Source organism: Rattus norvegicus, chromosome 8 (assembly GCF_036323735.1).
Source record: "Rattus norvegicus strain BN/NHsdMcwi chromosome 8, GRCr8, whole genome shotgun sequence".
Classification (NCBI taxonomy): Eukaryota; Metazoa; Chordata; class Mammalia; order Rodentia; family Muridae; genus Rattus; species Rattus norvegicus.
Window position 1 is genome coordinate 27,070,862 of NC_086026.1, and position 14,685 is coordinate 27,085,546.

Consider the following 14,685-nt stretch of genomic DNA (forward strand, 5'->3'; position numbering starts at 1 on the left):
TGCCGTTTTGTCCTAACCACAGTGTCCTTTGCCTTACAGAAGCTTTGCAGTTTTATGAGATTCCCATTTGTCGATTCTTGATCTTAGAGCATAAGCCATTGGTGTTTTGTTCAGGAAATTTTTTCCAGTGCCCATGTGTTCCAGATGCTTCCCTAGTTTTTCTTCTATTAGTTTGAGTGTATCTGGTTGGATGTGGAGGTCCTTGATCCACTTGGACTTAAGCTTTGTACAGGGTGATAAGCTGGATCAATCTGCATTCTTCTACATGCTGACCTCCAGTTTAACCAGCACCATTTGCTGAAAATGCTATCTTTTTTCCATTTGATGGTTTTGGCTCCTTTGTCAAAAATCAAGTGACCGTAGGTGAGTGGGTTCATTTTTGGGTCTTCAATTCTATTCCACTGGTCTATCTGTCTGTCTCTGTACCAATACCATGCAGTTTTTATCACTATTGCTCTGTAATACTGCTTGAGTTCAGGGATAGTGATTCCCCCTGAAGTCCTTTTATTGTTGAGGATACTTTTAGCTATCCTGGGTTTTTTTTTTATTCCATCTGAATTTGTAAATTGTTCTGTCTAACTCTCTGAAGAATTGGATTGGTATTTTGATGGGAATTGCATTGAATCTGTAGATCGCTTTTGGTAAAATGGCCACTTTTACTATATTAATCCTGCCAATCCATGAGCATGGGAGATCTTTCCATCTGCTGAGGTCTTCTTCAATTTCTTTCCTCAGAGGCTTAAAGTTCTTATCATACAGATCTTTCACTTGCTTGGTTAAAGTAACAACGAGGTATTTTATATTATCTGGGACTATTATGAAGGGTGTCATTTCCCAAATTTCTTTCTTGGCTTGTTTCTCTTTTGTGTAGAGGAAGGCTACTGATTTGTTAGTGTGAATTTTATACCCAACCACTTTACTGAAGGTGTTTATCAGCTTTAGTAGTTCTCTGGTGGAAATTTTGGGATCACTTAAATATACTATCATATCATCTGCAAATAGTGATATTTTGACTTCTTCTTTTTCCAATCTGTATCCTTTTGATCTCCTTTTGTTGTCTGATTGCTCTGGTTACAACTTCAAGAACTAAATTGAATAAGTAGGGAGAGAGTGGGCAGCCTTGTCTAGTCCCTGATTTTAGTGGGATTGCTTCAAGTTTCTCTCCATTTAGTTTAATGTTAGCTACTGGTTTGCTGTATCTGGCTTTTACTATATTTAGGTATGGGCCATGAATTCCTATTCTTTCCAGAACTTTTATCATGAAGGGGTGTTTAATTTTGTCAAATGCTTTCTCAGCATCTAATGAAATGATCATGTGGTTTTGTTCTTTCACTTTGTTTATATAATGGATCACATTGATGGTTTTCCGTATATTAAACCATCCCTGCATGCCTGGGATGAAGCCTACTTGATCATGGTCGATGATTGTTTTGATGTGCTCTTGGATTCGGTTTGCCAGAATTTTATTGAGTATTTTTGCGTCGATATTCATAAGGGAAATTGGTCTGAAGTTCTCTTTCTTTTTTGGGTCTTGGTGAGGTTTAGGTATAAGAGTAATTGTGGCTTCATAGAGGGAATTCGGTAGTGCTCCATCTGTTTCAATTTTGTGGAATAATTTGGATAATGTTAGTATGAGGTCTTCTATGAAAATCTGATAGAATTCTGCACTAAACCCGTCTGGACCTGGGCTCTTTTTGGTTGGGAGACCTTTAATGACTGCTTGTATTTCCTTAGGAGTTATGGGGTTGTTTAACTGGTTTATCTGTTCCTGATTTAACTTCGGTACCTGGTATCTCTCTAGGAAATTGTCAATTTGCTGCAGATTTTCAAGTTTTTTTTTTGAATATAGGCTTTTGTAGTAGGATCTGATGATTTTTTGAGTTTCCTCTGATTCTGTAGTTATGTCTCCCTTTTCATTTCTGATTTTGTTAATTTGGACAGACTCCCTGTGTCCTCTCGTTAGTCTGGCTAAGGGTTTATCTATCTTGTTGATTTTCTCAAAGAACAAACTTTTGGTTCTGTTGATTCTTTCTATGGTCCTTTTTGTTTCTACTTGGTTGATTTCAGCTCTGAGTTTGATTATTTCCTGCCTTCTACTCCTCCTGGGTGTATTTGCTTCTTTTTGTTCTAGAGCTTTTAGGTGTGCTGTCAAGCTGCTCATATATGCTCTTTCCTGTTTCTTTCTGCAGGCACTCAGAGCTATCAATTTTCCTCTTAGCACGGCTTTCATTGTGTCCCATAAGTTTGGATATGTTGTACCTTCATTTTCATTAAATTCTAAGAAGTCTTTAATTTCTCTCTTTATGTCTTTTTTGACCAGGTTATCACTGAGTAAAGGATTGTTCAATTTCCACGTATATGTGGGCGTTCTTCCCTTATTGTTGTTGAAGACCAGCTTTAGCCCATGGTGGTCCAATAGGACGCATAGGATTATTTCTATCTTTCTGTATCTATTGAGGCCTGTTTTATGACCAATTATATGGTCAACTTTGGAGAAAGTACCATGAGGTGGTGAGAAGAAGGTATATCCTTTTGTTTTAGGATAGAATATTCTATAAATATCTCTTAAGTCTATTTGGTTTATTGTAGGGAGCGGCTAAAGATGGCGCCGACATCCGGTGATCGTTGGTGATAAACAACTGCAATGCACATGTGTTGGCGTTTCTCCGGCAGCTTCAGGCTGGAGTGATATTCATGCTAATGAGGTATTTCATGCTCCACCAATCCCTAGAGGACAAGTATATAGCCATAGCCTGTCTTGTATATAAGGCTTGTGCCTTTGTTCCTTGGTGTCCCCTGTATCAACAATGAGGTGTTCCTGCCATTAAGGCTGTTGAGAAGAATCCAACGGTGTTGCGTCTTCTTTGCTGGATGAGGTGGGCGTTGCAATTCATGACTTCTGTTAGTCTGTCTATGTCTCTGTTTAATTTCTGTTTTCGTGATCTTCCATTGATGAGAGTGGGGCATTGAAATCTCCTACTATTATTATTGTGTGAGGTGCAATGTGTGCTTTGAGCTTTAGTAAGGTTTCTTTCATGTATGTAGATGCCCTTGTATTTGGAACATAGATATTTAGGATTGAGAGTTCATCTTGGTGGATTTTTCCTTTCATGAATATGAAATGTCCTTCCTTATCTTTTTTGATGACTTTTAGTTGAAAATCTATTTTATTCGATATTAGAATGGCTACTCCACCTTGCTTCTTCAGACCATTTGCTTAGAAAGTCATTTTCCAGCCTTTCATTCTGAGGTAGTATCTGTCTTTGTCTCTGAGGTGTGTTTTTTATAGGCAGCAGAATGCAGGGTCCTCATTGCCTAACCAATTTGTTAATCTATGTCTTTTTACTGGGGAGTTGAGACCATTGATGTTGAGAAATATTAAGGAATAGTGATTATTGCTTCCTGTTATATTCATATTTGGATGTGAGATTATGTTTGTGAGATTATGTTCTCCTGTATTTGTTTAAGAACGTTATTTATGTCCTTCCTCTAGGCCTCTATCATCATCATGGGATGTGACTTTAAATCCAAATCTTGCTTTTATGGTGTGATGGGGTATCCAGGAATTGCTATAGTGGGAGAACTGGGTTCCGATGATTCCAAGTAGTCTTGGTTTCTACTGTTTATGTTTTTGAGCTTACCTTTTGCCATCTGCTTATCTCTAGTGTTACCAGTCCTCACTGTCTCTGACACCAGTCTGTCCCTCCTGTGATCCTGCTTGTGTCAGAACTACTCAGAATCCAGGTGTCTCTGTGATCCTATGATTCTGGGATCTTGAGATCCTGGTTGTATCCAGTCTCCTGGAAGTCAAGCTTCTTCTGTGATTCTGTGATACTGTATCACTGGACATTTCATATCACCTATGATCCTGGGAATGTTAGAGCACTTAGGAGTCAGGCTTCCTCTGGGTGTTTTGGAAGTGGTTGTGGAGCCATTGCCCAAGGTTTGCTCAGGGCACCGGTTCAGACTGGAAGGGACCTGTGCTCCTGGCTTGGCATGGGTTCCTGCATCCCTGAATCTAAGGGGTTCCAATTACTCCCAGTGTTGGGGCACTTGTTCTGGCCCCCTCGTTTCTCTACAATCAGCTCTTTATTTTCTTCCATGGTTTTTTGGAATATATTTTCTGGTCCTTTAAACTGGGAATCTTCTATTCCTATTATTCTTAGGTTTTGTCTTTTCATAGAGAAATTAATTTCCTAGCTATTCTGTATTAGAAACATTTCAGATTTGTCATTTTCTTTGATTGGAGTATGAACTTCTTCCATAGTTTCTTCTATGCCTGAGATTCTTTCTTTTAATCTCTTGTATTCTGTTGGTGATGCTTGCATCTGTAGATTCTGTTCTCTTTCCTAGGTTTTCTATCTCCAGAATTGCCTCCATTTGAGTTATTTTTGTTGCTTCTATTTCTACTTTTTGGGCTTGAACAGTCTTATTCATTTCCTTGACCTATTTGATTGTATTTTCACATATTTTCTTAAGAGATTTGTTTCTTCTTTAAGGACTTTCTCCTGTTTGATTTTATTTTCATGTGTTTCTTTAAGTAATTTATTTATTTCCTCTTTAATGGCTCCTATCATCTGCATAAGATAAAAATTAAGGTCATTTTCTTGTTCTACAGGTGTGCTAAGATATCCAAAGCTAATGTAATAAGGCATCAGCATTGTGATGGTAGAATATTGGACTGTCTTCTGCATTTTGTTCTTATGCTTCTCTTTAGCCATCTGATCGTTACTGGTGTTGGCTGACCTGGTAGATCCTGAGAGTAGGAGGCCTCTGGGATTCATTCTCTTGGGTGGCAGCAGGCTGTAGACTGTGCTGTGGACTGCAGATCCTGATTACAGGTAGAGATGTGAATGGGAAGGAAGATGGAGCTCTTAAATGACAGTCTAACCACATGGATGCTAGTGGGACAGGAGGCAGGGGAATAGGTCACAGTGTCTCACATGGTTCTCCTGTGTGGGAGCCAGCCCCCAAAAAGACAGGCAGAGCTTCAGCTGGAACAAGAGAAGTTAGAACTAATGTTGGGAGACAAAGTTATATGATCTGTGTATTGGAACAACATGAATTTATTCCTGCTTACTGAGTTCTGTATAAATAAAGAAATATTTTGACAGCCAGGCTACAAGAATCCCCTGACCACATTACCTGACTAATTTCCACCTCACTAGTTCCTTACTTCCACTGTGGAACCTGGCTATCTCTGGGAAATATAGTAAAAACATCCCTCAGAATTAGACAAAATCTTTAACAGATAAACACCTGACAGAGGATTAACATCCACAATATACAAAGAACTAAAAAAATAATAGAAACAGGTGACCCTCCTAAAAATGGGCTAGTAGTCTAAGCAGAGAATTCTAAACAGAAAATATCAAAATTGCTAAAAATTACTGCAAAAAAATTGGTCAACCTAAGCAATTAGGAAAAGGCAAATAAAATACAATTACACTCTTTCTCACCCCAGTCAGAATGGCTAATATCAACAAGACAGCTGACAACAAATACTGGTGAGGTTGTGAGGAAAGGAGACTCCTTATTCACTGCTGATGAGAATGCAAATTGAGGCACACATTCTAGAAAACAGTGAGAAGAATGTTCAAAAAATCTAAAATATAAATAAGTCTTCTGTATGGCCCAGCTATACTACACCTTCACATACCCACAAAAGAATCAATCTCAAGCTTATTTCTCAGATTTTCAACCTTATTTAATTCTGAACCCTTTGCTACACAAATTGAGTAAGCAGTACAAGTCAGAAAGCTATAACATGTATCAACAGTAGGTGATCTTGAAAATTTTTGATGACTCTCAGAGAAGAAACACATGACAGAGTGATCATAGAAATATCCACTGATTTTCTTCCAGGGATAAGAAATTGAGATGTTAGAGCCTTCTTCTTGTGTAGTCTCTGCCCTTGAGGAGCAGGGAAGGATCAATTTGATAATAATAAGCTTCAGAGGGATACAATTCCCAGGGCACACCTATAACTCTTATAATTACCAAGACAGAACATACTTCATGTCTTTCCCGGAAAAAATCATCCAGATTCTTTTCTCCATGTTTGATTTTTTCATCTTTTTCTTTTAGACAGACCTTCTATCATTCATAACCAACATTCCTGGAGCAAGTAAAATTCAAAGGAATTGAACCATGGTGAGTACATATTGCCAAGCCTATATAGTCCATGATGGAAATGATAAATGAAGTGGTTGATAGTAAGAGTATTAACTTTACAGCTATTATACATAGAAGTTGCTCTTATGAGTAATATCTGAAAAACTAGAGTCAATAGGATATTTGCTTTAAGTTACATTTTTATAGTGACCATTTACTTTGAATCTATATATTGTAGGTAGATTGCTGAGGAAATAATACGGTTTTTATTTTTGGTATGCTTTTTGGGTTTTGTTTTGTTTTGATTTGATTTGGTTGGTTGGCTGGTTGGTTGGTTGGTTAGTTGTTTGGGTTTGGGGGTCGTTTTTTGCTGTGTTTGTTTGTTTGTTTGTTTTACCAAGATGCTCTGATACCGAAGACTCCCCTGAACAAAAGAGTTTAGTTACATAGTGACCATTGTGAGTTGTACAATGTAGACATGGTGACATAATTTAAAGTAAAGTTGTTCTCTCATTTTGCATTTTATGATCTCAACCAAGAAAGCCATGGCTTCCATTCTCTCACAGCCTACAATAAGCATTTGTGACTTTTCTTTCACACTTATTTGCTTGGGACTCTCTCAGGCTTCGTCTGATTGACCAGCCTCCCTTTTTACTCCTAGTTTCCTTTTGTATAGTATGCTCACTAGAATTTCTCTTCAAGAGGAAAGAGTTGGCTTGCTGTTAGCAAAGAAATTAGTTTCTAAAATCTGAATTTATCTATAGACAGCATATTCTTGTCTCTCCTTTACAGTGTGAAGATGGAAACAGATTTAAAGGCCAAGATGTTTTATATTTTTTTATTTAAGGGGAGGTACATGAATGAAGTACCATAAATTATGCAGTTATTCATTTGAGTTTTCCATATTTGGGGAAATCTCAGGAGTCAGAACATCTGAAGTACAATGGTTATTCACATTTTTGATCATGGTGTCTTCCTTGCCAAGGAAGGATGGTGGGCAAATGTTTTATTAATCATTTCTCAAATAAGTAGAAGTCCAAATGCCTTCAAGTATTACCCCTATGAAATGCAATAAGTACTTGTAGAGGATAGACTTTGCATACATGCCAAAACATATGAGGATCAGGTATGAGACAATGTTCAGAACTGAGAAGCAGGTGATCAGACATTTTGTTCGAACACCAACTATTTCCTTTCTATTTGTTGAGAATTCTCAATGTAGATGTTGATAAATTTATGTCTGTGTCCACTTACATTCAATTACTCTATTGAGCACAAAAGTAATATACAGATTTTTGAAGAGACACTATAAAAACCTTTGGTGCATAAACATTGGAATAATTCAGGTGAAATAAGAAAAATGGAAGAATAGCAGAGATTAGCTACAATGTCCTCTCTACCTCTTACCACTTAGATTTAGAAACATTAGAGAATCATTGGCTACATTTTTTGTATTCATTTGAGTAGGTCTCATCCTCAAGCAGACTCTGTTAGCAAAACATTAACATAATTTTTCTACTTGTTCCAGCTCTTATTTCTTATCTTCTGCTACAGAAATCTTGAGTTTTTCCTTTCATGTATAATAATGTGAAAAACTCATACTGCTGTGCCTCTATCCTTAACTTTCTCTGTTCTAAATCCTTTGTTGGGTCCAAGCCACAAGGAAAATCATAATTTATAAAGTGATTTTTTTCAGTGCAGTCAGTGTACTGTATCATCCTTCATCCAGCCTTGTGTATCATCTATCCATCATTACCTCTCTGTGTATATCTCTATGTATTTTGGGAGTTATCCTGGACTGTTTCTGGCATGTCATTCTTCACCATTCCTTTAACAACTGTGCACTTAAACACTTTTGCTAGGAACACTTGCTTCCTTGATTCTTTCATTTGGGCTATTAATTTTCTCTGCTAAAAAAATCATTATTCTCATATCTCCAACTAGGTAATTCTTTTGTCAGAAACCCATCCTCAGGGACTCCATCCCTTAATTCACCAATCCACGCTGCATTCAAAGATGCCCTATGCACCAATGGGAGGAAAAGCCCTTGATCCTGCCAAGGCTCAACCCCCCAGTGTAGGAGAATGTCAGGAGGGGGAGGGGGCTTGGGTGGATGTGTCAGGGAGCACCCTCACAGAAGAAGGGGGGAGGGGAATGAGATAGGGAGTTTATGGATGGGAAACCAGGAAAGGAAATAACATTTGAAATGTACATAAATTTTTAAAAATCCAAATAAAAAAAAGAAAGATGCCCGCTGATCCCATTAAACAAATAAACTTTATCCCAGTGTTTAATTATTCAGTATTAAAACTGCCACTTCCTACATCCATCTCTACTTGTCAGAGGTGAAAATGTGAATGTCAAAACAAAACTGCATCTTTATTTTCACTACATCAAACACAGACCTGCCCAAGGAAACTTTTCTTGAAGAAGCATTTCCATAAAACTTTCAAGAACCAATAAAAGTCTAATCAAGTCTTTGGTAATTATTGATATAATTCACCTTTTTGTCCAGCAATACCAGACAGTAGGAACAGAGCAAGTAGATTGTTTCTTACATGTGAGCTACTTCAGAGGATGGTATTTATAATGTCACAATTCTTTTAAATAGTAGTTTAGTTGTTGCTTTTACTATAGGTAGGAATTCATGAGCTATGCTAACACTGCAGTGAACAAAATTTCTTTGTAGTTCTTGGATGAAGTCTAGAAACTTGCAGATGCTGAACAAGCATTTAAACACTGAGCTACAACCCCAAGTCCATGTGACTTCTGAATACCTCCAAACAAAGCCTGTAGCATCCAGACCCTCTACTTTATCTTTCAGATTTAAGGTTCATTCTTCCTGCTTTCTCTTTTCCATGTATATTACACTCATCACAGAACATGTTCATTATTTTTATCTTAAACTTTGGTTTTAAGAAGCAATATCAGGAAATAAAAACATTCTGACTGAATAGCTTCTTACCTTAATCACATTTAAGAAGAGGGGTTTTTAGTCAGAATTGGAGGCTGTTTGGTCATTTTATATGCAAATGAATGGATGAAGAAAATGAGCATTGAGTATTTTCAAAGATGAAAGTTTAAAAGAAATTTTCTTATATTCTAATCACCCCCATCACCATCAATTCTTCATTAATGTCTCCTAGCGTTCAATGTCTGCATTTATTCTTCCTCTTGCCTTGGATTTAATGACAGGATAATTAGGAAAGAACCATGAGCCATGTGTTGATGACTCAAGAAAACCTTATTCTTGAGACTTCTATAGGAAAGGATACATTGTTAGATTACATAAAAATATTAATTGAAGGAAAAACAAGATAAATTGTTGGGACATACAGGTGTGTATGCTGGGGAATGAATAAACTACAATTGACTGAAGAGCTAGGATAGTGAGTAGAGATTTTTTTCTATACCTTTCTCCTATATTACTTATCTTGTGTCATGTACTGTTTTTCTTTGGAGCTAGAGTTGAAGATTTTTGGACAGATGCTCAGGCTGTACTACCAATGTTACATAAGTAGAAAGTTATTTGTTCATATGTTCATTGTTTCATTAATTTGGCTGTCAAAATGGTGTCAAAATCTTTGTCAAATAATCACATAATATTGACACCTGATGAAAATGGAAATCATCCAGAAAGCCAAGAAATGTATCACATACACAAAATAGCCAGAAATTAAAATAACAAAGGTTTCTAAGAATGAGAGTTCAGAGATACAGAGAAGGTATGATCATGTTCATGAACAAAACGTTTTAATGATCAGAATTTAGTGTAGTCACTGACAAACATTGAGAAGAGAAACTGTGCATCAGAGTGTATCTGTCATAAAGAAAGGATTTACTGTACTTTTAGAAACTGTATGTTTTGATCTAAATACTTCCAGAGATTCATTGGTCTTTATGTGGTTTAAAATTTGGAGAGTTAATAGTTCTAATAGAGATAAGAGAAGAAGGAAGGTTAACATTATGAGACAGTATTATCAATGGATGAGAAAATGCAGGATTCCTAATTTTCATAGTAATGAAACTGTTATGTATGTTTATCTTAATACATAAAAGGACAGACATCTTAGAGACTGTGGTGTATGTTTCTCAATCTTTCTCTCCCATAGGTGTCTAGCTTATTTGTCAACAGCATGATACCAGGAAACCAAATAAGTACTTTAGAATTTTTACTTCTGGGGTTTTCCCAAGATCCAGAGCATCAACCCATGCTATTCGGACTGTTTCTGCTCATGTTTGTGGTCACTGTGCTTGGAAATCTGCTCATCATTCTGGTCGTCAGCATTGACTCTCACCTGCATACTCCCATGTACTTCTTCCTATCTAATCTGTCCTTTTCTGACATTTGTTTCATCACAACAACAATCCCTAAGATGTTGGTGAACATCCAAACACAGAGCAAGTCCATCACCTATGCAGAATGCATCATCCAGATGTATTTTTTCATGGTTTTTTCGGGCATGGACACATTCCTCCTCTCTGTGATGGCCTATGACCGATTTGTAGCCATCTGTTACCCGCTACACTATCCAGTCATTATGAATCCTCATCTAAGTGGCTTGTTGGTTCTTGTATCATGGTTCATTAGCTTCTCATATTCTCTGATTCAGAGTCTGTTAATGCTGCGGCTGTCCTTCTGTACCAATCAGATAATTAAACACTTTTATTGTGAGCATGCCACAGCCCTCACGATAGCCTGCTCAGACACACTAATCAATCATATCCTCCTTTACATACTGATATGTGTCCTTGGCTTTGTTCCTTTCTCAGGGATCATTTATTCCTACTCTAAAATTGTTTCCTCTATTTTGAGAATCCCATCAACAGATGGAAAATATAAAGCATTTTCTACCTGTGGGTCTCACCTATCAGTGGTTTCTTTATTCTATGGGACAGGCCTTGGTGTGTATCTTAGTTCTGATGCATCTTCCTCTTCTGAGAAGGGCATGGTGGCCTCAGTAATGTATACAGTGGTCACACCCATGTTGAACCCTTTCATCTACAGCTTGAGAAACAAAGACTTTAAGAAAGCTTTACAAACACTTGGGACAATACTTTTTTAGTTATAAGTTTACTTGTTTCAGTATTCTGAGATGACAAAAGTAAAATTGTGAACCAAAACAATTTGTCCCTTAATTATGTATAATTTTTATCCAGTTTGTTCTTCTGTCTTTGATCAAAATTATATAGAGAATACTTTCAGCTGAAATTTTTATGATACCTCATTCATTATCTTCAATCTATCCTCCTCCCCTCTTATAAGTGACATGTTTTTTCACTTCAGTTTAATGTTTACATTTCTTTAGGTCTATACAACCATTCAAATGACAATTCATGAGTTGTTTAATAAAATTTATGAATTAGTTCATTTTTAGAACATAAGACCACATACAGGTAAACAATACCTGTTGCTATAAATGGTATATTAATTACTGATGTAGTAGAATATATGTTGTTATTAGACATTCCTTTCTGGACAGGCTGGACCTTACCATGAATGTCTCTACTCACCACTCAGAAGTCACCACTGAGATTTTGGACCTGAGTTTTTCTACTGGAGAGAAAATTTTATCTTTACATCCTGACTGAAATGGTCTTCAATGATGTGGATACTTTTGTCCTTCTGACTTCTATGTTAAATGTTAGAAACAGTGTGATTGTATTAAAAAGAGAAGGATTGGGAAGCAATCTGGTTGATTTCTAATGCTGCCCTCAGGAATATAGCTCTTTTAAAAACATAAGACCCAGGGAGCTTTCTTGCCTCTGCTACAACAGAAGACCATAGTAGGAAAACGCCATCTATGAACCAGAAAATTGGCTCTCAGTTGAAACTGCATCTGACTCCATCTGTGCCCAGGGCTAAAACTGTCCCACAGCCCTCCAAAACAAAACCTGCCAGGAGAAGCTGGTCTCCCAAGAGTGCTTTCATTCCCAGGTCAGACCCCACTTGTGCCCCACTAACTCTCCAAAGAAGAACCAGCCAGGAGTGTACAGGGCATAAAAACCAACAAGCAGCCTGGGACAGGATATTCCAATCTCCATATGCACTCACAGCTAAGTCTAGAACACAGACCTCTGGACCCAAACCTGCCAGGAGACAGCTGACCTCCCAGGAGTGCTCAAACTCTTAAGATCACAGGCTCACAGACCCACAGGAGAGCCAAGCTCCACTCACACACAGCACAACTAACTAACATCAGGGATAACCAGATGGAAAGAGGCAAGAGCAAGAACCTAAGCTCCAGGAACCACTACTACTTGGCATCATCAGAACCTAGTTCTCCCACGACAGCACATACTTGTTACCCCATCACACCAGAAAAGCAATATTTGAATTTAAAATAACATCTCACGATGATGATAGAGGACTTTAAGAAGGACATTAGTAATTCCCTTAAAGAAAACAGAACAGAGGCAAACAAGTAAAAGCCTTAAAAAGGAAACACAAACATCCTTTAAAGATAAACAGAAAAAAAAAACACAACAAAACGGGTGAAGGAATTGAACAAAAACATCCAGGATCTAAAAATGGAAATAGAAACAGTAAAGAAATCACAAATAGAGACAAATCGGAACAGAGAAACCCTAGAAAAAAGATCGGAAGTCACAGATACAAGCATCACCAACAGAATATAAGAGTTTGTAGGATCCCGGCCCACAGCAGCTCTCTGCTCCCAGACCCCGTGGGAAAGAGACCTCACCACCAGGTCAGGTGGGCACTCCTGAGGCTGCAGAGCAGAAGAGACCACCAACACTGCCCACCCCTGCCCACATCCCTGGCCCAAGAGGAAACTGTATAAGGCCTCTGGGCTCCCGAGGGGGAGGGCCCAGGAGCGGCAGGACCCCTGCCTGAGACACTGCCAGAACCTGAAGGAAACAGACCAGATAAACAGTTCTCTGCACCCAAATCCCGTGGGAAGCAGAGCTAAACCTTCAGAGAGGCAGACACGCCTGGGAAACCAGAAGAGACTGCTCTCTGCACATACATCTCGGACGCCAGAGGAAAACACCAAAGGCCATCTGGAACCCTGGTGCACTGAAGCTCCCGGAAGAGGCAGCACAGGTCTTCCTGGTTGCTGCCGCCGCAGAGAGCCCGTGGGCAGCACCCCGCGAGCAAACTTGAGCCTCGGGACCACAGGTAAGACCAACTTGTCTGCTGCAAGAAAACGGCCTGGTGAAATTGGGACACACAGAGGCAGAATTCCTCTAGGACCAGGCACGTCCTGTGTTTACCGGAAGTCCCACACCCTCGGATCCCGGCCGACAGCAGCTATCTGCTCCCAGACCCTGTGGGAAAGAGACCTCACCGCCTGGTCAGGTGGCACTCCTGAGGCTGCAGAGCAGAAGAGACCACCAACACTGCCCACCCCTGCCCATATCCCTGGCCCAAGAGGAAACTGTATAAGGCCTCTGGGCTCCTGTGGGGGAGGGCCCAGGAGCGGCAGGACCCCTGCCTGAGACACCGCCAGAACCTGAAGGAAACAGACCAGATAAACAGTTCTCTACACCCAAATCCCGTGGGAAGCAGAGCTAAACCTTCAGAGAGGCAGACACGCCTGGGAAACCAGAAGAGACTGCTCTCTGCACATACATCTCGGACGCCAGAGGAAAACACCAAAGGCCATCTGGAACCCTGGTGCACTGAAGCTCCCGGAAGAGGCGGCACAGGTCTTCCTGGTTGCTGCCGCCGCAGAGAGCCCATGGGCAGCACCCCGCGAGCAAACCTGAGCCTCGGGACCACAGGTAAGACCAACTTGTCTGCTGCAAAAAAGCGGCCTGGTGAAATTGGGACACACAGAGGCAGAATTCCTCTAGGACCAGGCACGTCCTGTGTTTACCGGAAGTCCCACACCCTCGGATCCCAGCCCACAGCAGCTATCTGCTCCCAGACCCTGTGGGAAAGAGACCTCACCGCCTGGTCAGGTGGCACTCCTGAGGCTGCAGAGCAGAAGAGACCACCAACACTGCCCACCCCTGCCCATATCCCTGGCCCAAGAGGAAACTGTATAAGGCCTCTGGGCTCCTGTGGGGGAGGGCCCAGGAGCGGCAGGACCCCTGCCTGAGACACCACCAGAACCTGAAGGAAACAGACCAGATAAACAGTTCTCTGCACCCAAATCCCATGGGAAGCAGAGCTAAACCTTCAGAGAGGTAGACAAGCCTGGGAAACCAGAAGAGACTGCTCTCTGCACACACATCTCGGACGCCAGAGGAAAACACCAAAGGCCATCTAGAACCCTGGTACACTGAAGCTCCCAGAAGGGGCGGCACAGGTCTTCCTGGTTGCTGCCGCTGCAGAGAGCCCGTGGACAGCACCCCACGAGCGAACTTGAGCCTCGGGACCACAGGTAAGACCAACTTGTATGCTGCAAGTGACCTGCCTGGTGAACTCAAGACACAGGCCCACAGGAACAGCTGAAGACCTGTACAGAGGAAAAACTACACGCACGAAAGCAGAACACTCTGTCCCCATAACTGGCTGAAAGAAAACAGTAAAACAGGTCTACAGCACTCCTGACACACAGGCTTATAGGACAGTCTAGCCACTGTCAGAAATAGCAAAACAAA

At 40.0% G+C, this 14,685-nt stretch overlaps 1 protein-coding gene across 1 annotated transcript; it reads left to right on the forward strand.

The window, feature by feature from the left end:
• Positions 1-10,250: 10,250 nt before the first annotated feature.
• On the forward strand, positions 10,251-11,180 carry Olr1191 (olfactory receptor 1191). The gene has a single exon (NM_001000981.1). The coding sequence runs from the start codon at positions 10,251-10,253 to the stop codon at positions 11,178-11,180; it is 930 nt and encodes a 309-aa protein (NP_001000981.1).
• The last annotated feature ends 3,505 nt before the right edge of the window (positions 11,181-14,685 follow it).